Source organism: Myotis brandtii, unplaced genomic scaffold (genome assembly GCF_000412655.1).
Source record: "Myotis brandtii unplaced genomic scaffold, ASM41265v1 scaffold45, whole genome shotgun sequence".
Classification (NCBI taxonomy): Eukaryota; Metazoa; Chordata; class Mammalia; order Chiroptera; family Vespertilionidae; genus Myotis; species Myotis brandtii.
In genome coordinates, this window is record NW_005367209.1 from 6,806,863 (window position 1) to 6,810,512 (window position 3,650).

At 57.6% G+C, this 3,650-nt stretch overlaps 1 protein-coding gene across 7 annotated transcripts in view; it reads left to right on the top strand.

Annotated features, from left to right (window-relative positions):
- The window catches only part of SLC4A11 (solute carrier family 4, sodium borate transporter, member 11), an 11,027-nt gene extending 7,377 nt beyond the window's left edge, over positions 1 to 3,650 (top strand). For 6 of the 7 annotated variants that reach the window (XM_014546498.1, XM_014546495.1, XM_014546496.1 and 3 more), the window contains 12 exons: positions 59 to 152; positions 253 to 378; positions 447 to 560; positions 651 to 783; positions 1,030 to 1,103; positions 1,506 to 1,746; positions 1,822 to 1,928; positions 2,020 to 2,188; positions 2,286 to 2,459; positions 2,639 to 2,834; positions 2,921 to 3,090; positions 3,215 to 3,650. In XM_014546498.1, the coding sequence (XP_014401984.1) occupies positions 59 to 152; positions 253 to 378; positions 447 to 560; positions 651 to 783; positions 1,030 to 1,103; positions 1,506 to 1,746; positions 1,822 to 1,928; positions 2,020 to 2,188; positions 2,286 to 2,459; positions 2,639 to 2,834; positions 2,921 to 3,090; positions 3,215 to 3,278 (1,662 nt within the window). In that variant the 3' untranslated portion in view covers positions 3,279 to 3,650. The remainder of the gene's footprint in view (positions 1 to 58; positions 153 to 252; positions 379 to 446; positions 561 to 650; positions 784 to 1,029; positions 1,104 to 1,505; positions 1,747 to 1,821; positions 1,929 to 2,019; positions 2,189 to 2,285; positions 2,460 to 2,638; positions 2,835 to 2,920; positions 3,091 to 3,214) is intronic. The other variant, XM_014546497.1, reaches the window with a different exon arrangement.

The following is a 3,650-nucleotide window of genomic DNA, read 5'->3' on the forward strand; positions in this document are numbered from 1 at the left end:
TGGGCCTAGGTGGGGGTTGCAGAGCATGGGCGCAGAGCTAACAGGCACCCTGCTATAGCCCATACAGCACAACGATTTTTTCCCTGTGGGGAAGGGCATCCGGGAGGACTTCGCCCGCAGGTTCGCCGTGTACTCAATGGACTTCACTGATGGTATGTGCTCTGCGGTCCCCCGAAGCTCGGCCTGTGTGGCTCAGACCACAGGACAACAAGTATACCTGTCCAGCATCCCCAACACTCTGTCCTGTCCTAGGCATTATCGGGAAAAACAGGACTGTGGGCAAGTACATCACCACCACTCTGTTCCTCTACTTCGCCTGCCTCCTGCCCACGATTGCTTTTGGGACCCTCAATGATGAGAACACCAAAGGCGCCATCGGTAAGGAACCGGAGGTCAGTGGGGGGTGCCCAGGGTGTAGTGCCTGCCTGATCACTCCACTTCCTCAGGTGTGCAGAAGAGCATGGCTGGGCAGAGCATTGGAGGCCTCTTGTATGCACTCTTCTCTGGGCAGCCGTTGGTGGTGCTGCTGACAACTGCGCCTCTGGCCCTCTACACTCAGGGTGCAGTGGGAGTTGTGGTAGGGAGATGGTGCCCGTGGTCCCTGGCCCCGGCCAAGTCCTGACCGCCCACCCCTGTCCTGCTGCCTGCAGTGATCCGTGGCATCTGTGATGACTACAGTCTGGACTTCAACACCTTCTATGCATGGATAGGCCTGTGGAACAGTTTCTTCCTTGCAGTTTATGCCCTCTTCAACCTCAGCCTGATCATGAGTCTTTTCAAGAGGTGACAGGGCCTTCCCTGAACTGCTGGGACCTTCGAACTGGAGGGAGACCAAGGCCAGGGATCTGGTCAGCCAATGCCAGCCTCTGAGGTCCTATAACCCTAGAGGGGATGGGGCTCCCCCAAGGGGAAAAGCCTGGGACTGGTCCTCTTCATGGCAGTAGGAGGTGGGGGGGGTCACACTGAGGCTCAGGGAAGCTTCCCCCCACAACTGACCCCCATCTTATGAGGCATATCATCCCCTGGCAGGTCAACAGAAGATATCATTGCCTTGTTCATTTCCATCACATTTGTGCTGGATGCTGTCAAGGGCATGACCAAAAGTGAGTATTTACCTAATGGCCACTTGCTGTAGAGGGATCGGAGTTAAGATGGGGGATTATGGGCTGTGGCCAGGGCAGTCAAGCAGCATGCAAGCTAAGGTTGTTCTCGTGCTCCAGGGTGCTCTGGGGAGCAGCAGCCACAAGTGCTAGAGGGTGGCAGGGCTGCTCCAGGCAGGATCAGAGGCCCTGGGCCACGTGAGATGCACTGTCAGACAGGGCAGAGGGACAGGGGCAAGGGGTGGGAGTAGTGGGTGGATGGGCAAATTGATGGGGCCAGCTTCCCCTCACTTCTCCCAGATACCCCTTCTCCCTTCAGGGCCCCCTCACCCCACATCTAGGAGGAAGCTGGGCCCCCATCTCCCAGAACCCAGATGGCTGAGGCCTTTTGGTCTGTGTCCATAGTCTTCCAGAAGTACTACTATGGCAACCAACTTGGGAATCGCAGCTTAGGTCACAATTCCCTGGTTAGCCTGCTGGACCTTGGCACCAGCCTCAACACCAGCCTCCTGGCCAGCCCGCTGGAACTGAACCCAGAGAGCAGCCAATTACCTGAGCAACCACACCGGGACACTGCCGTGCTCAGCCTCCTTATCATGCTGGGCACGCTCTGGCTGGGTTACACCCTCTACCAGTTCAAGAAGAGGTGAGGGGGGCCTAGAGGTGAGGGGAAGGAGACACAGCCCCTGGACCAGGCTGATACACCCTCCTCTGTCCCCAGCCCCTACCTGCACCCCTACATGCGGGAGATCCTGTCAGACTGTGCCCTGCCCATCGCTGTGCTCACCTTCTCCCTCATTGGCTCCTATGGCTTCAAGGAAATTAAGAGTGAGTTGGGACTGGACCGGCATGCAGGTGGGGTGGGGTGGGGTGCCTCCATGGAGTTGCAGGCTGGAGCAGGGTCTGTATCTTGCTGCAGTGAGCAAATTCCGCTACAACCCCCGTGAGAGCCTGTTTAAGATGGCGGAGATGCACTCGCAGTCCCTGGGAGCCATCTGCAGTGCCATGGGCCTCGGCTTCCTGCTCTCTATGCTCTTCTTCATTGAGCAGAACCTGGTGGCTGCCTTAGCTAACGCACCAGAGAACAGGTTCACAGGACTGGGAAGGGAGGGCTGAGCAGGGTGCCCCCCTCCAAGGAGCCCACAGGGGCTCTATCCGATGCATGTTCCCGCCTTTCTGCTGCAGGCTAGTGAAGGGCACAGCTTACCACTGGGACCTCCTGCTCATCGCCATCATCAACACGGGGCTGTCTCTGTTTGGGATGCCCTGGATTCATGCTGCCTACCCCCACTCCCCAATGCACGTGCGGGCACTGGCTCTGGTGGAGCAGCGTGTGGAGAGTGGGCATGTTTATGACACGTGAGTGTGACAGTGGCCCCTTGAAGCCTGAGGCAAGAGTCACTTGGGCCCTAAGGTGGGATAGCCCTGGGAGGGATGTGGCCCTGCAGTGCCCTAGCCTGAGAGTCACAAGTGACCCAAGGTGGGGCATGGCCCCCTTGGACTGGGGCTGGAGGTGATGCGGTGCTCTGGGACCACAGGATCATGAACGTGAAGGAGACGCGGCTGACCAGCCTGGGCGCCAGCATCCTAGTGGGCCTCTCCCTCCTGCTGCTGCCCGTCCCGCTGCAGTGGATCCCTAAGCCTGTGCTCTACGGCCTCTTCCTCTACATTGCCCTCACCTCCATCGATGCCAACCAGCTCTTTGAGCGTTTGGTCCTACTGCTCAAGGACCAGGTGAGCATCTGACCCTGAGCGAGGGATGTGGGTGGGAGATACAGCAACATCAGACCTGTCCACACCTGGTTCCCTACCACCCACAGGCCTCATACCCACCCACCCATTATATCAGGAAGGTGCCTCAGAGGAAGATACACTACTTCACGGGGCTGCAGGTCCTGCAGCTGCTGCTGCTCTGTGCCTTTGGCATGAGCCCCCTGCCCTACATGAAGATGATCTTCCCCCTCATCATGATTACCATGATCCCTATCCGGTACGGGAGGGTGGGCAGAGGGCAGGTGGGACCAGCTGGGTGGAAGAGTGGGGCTGCTGAGACGGGGCCCTGTCTTCTCCCTGATTCAATCTTCATCTTTCTGCCTATTCCCTCCCCTCCTCAGCTACAAACTGCTGCCCCTAATCATTGAAGCCAAATACTTGGACGCCATGGATGCTGATCACTGAGCTGCTGACTGGCAGGCCCTGGCCACTCCCTGTTGGTTGGTTCCTCCTGGTCTTCCTAGCCCGGCTGTGACTTTTTGTGGGGAGGTGTGGGTGTCTTGGAGTGCTGCTCCATGCTGCCCCCCTCACAGCTGTCCCAAAGGCCTAGGGCGTGTGTGCATTGTGGGGGTTCCATGGAGTGTGCCTGTACTTCCCATTGCCTTTTGCTTTGGGTCAAAACTGCTCAGGGCAGCTTCTGCCCAGGGTGGGACTAAGTAGGATGGATTTTCTTTTGATAAAAGAGTCAGATGCCTGAAAGAGAAACCATTTCCTTGATTGTATAAGGAATCTGCTGTATGCACATTAGAGAATAAAGCTCCTGTTTCTATGCTGCTA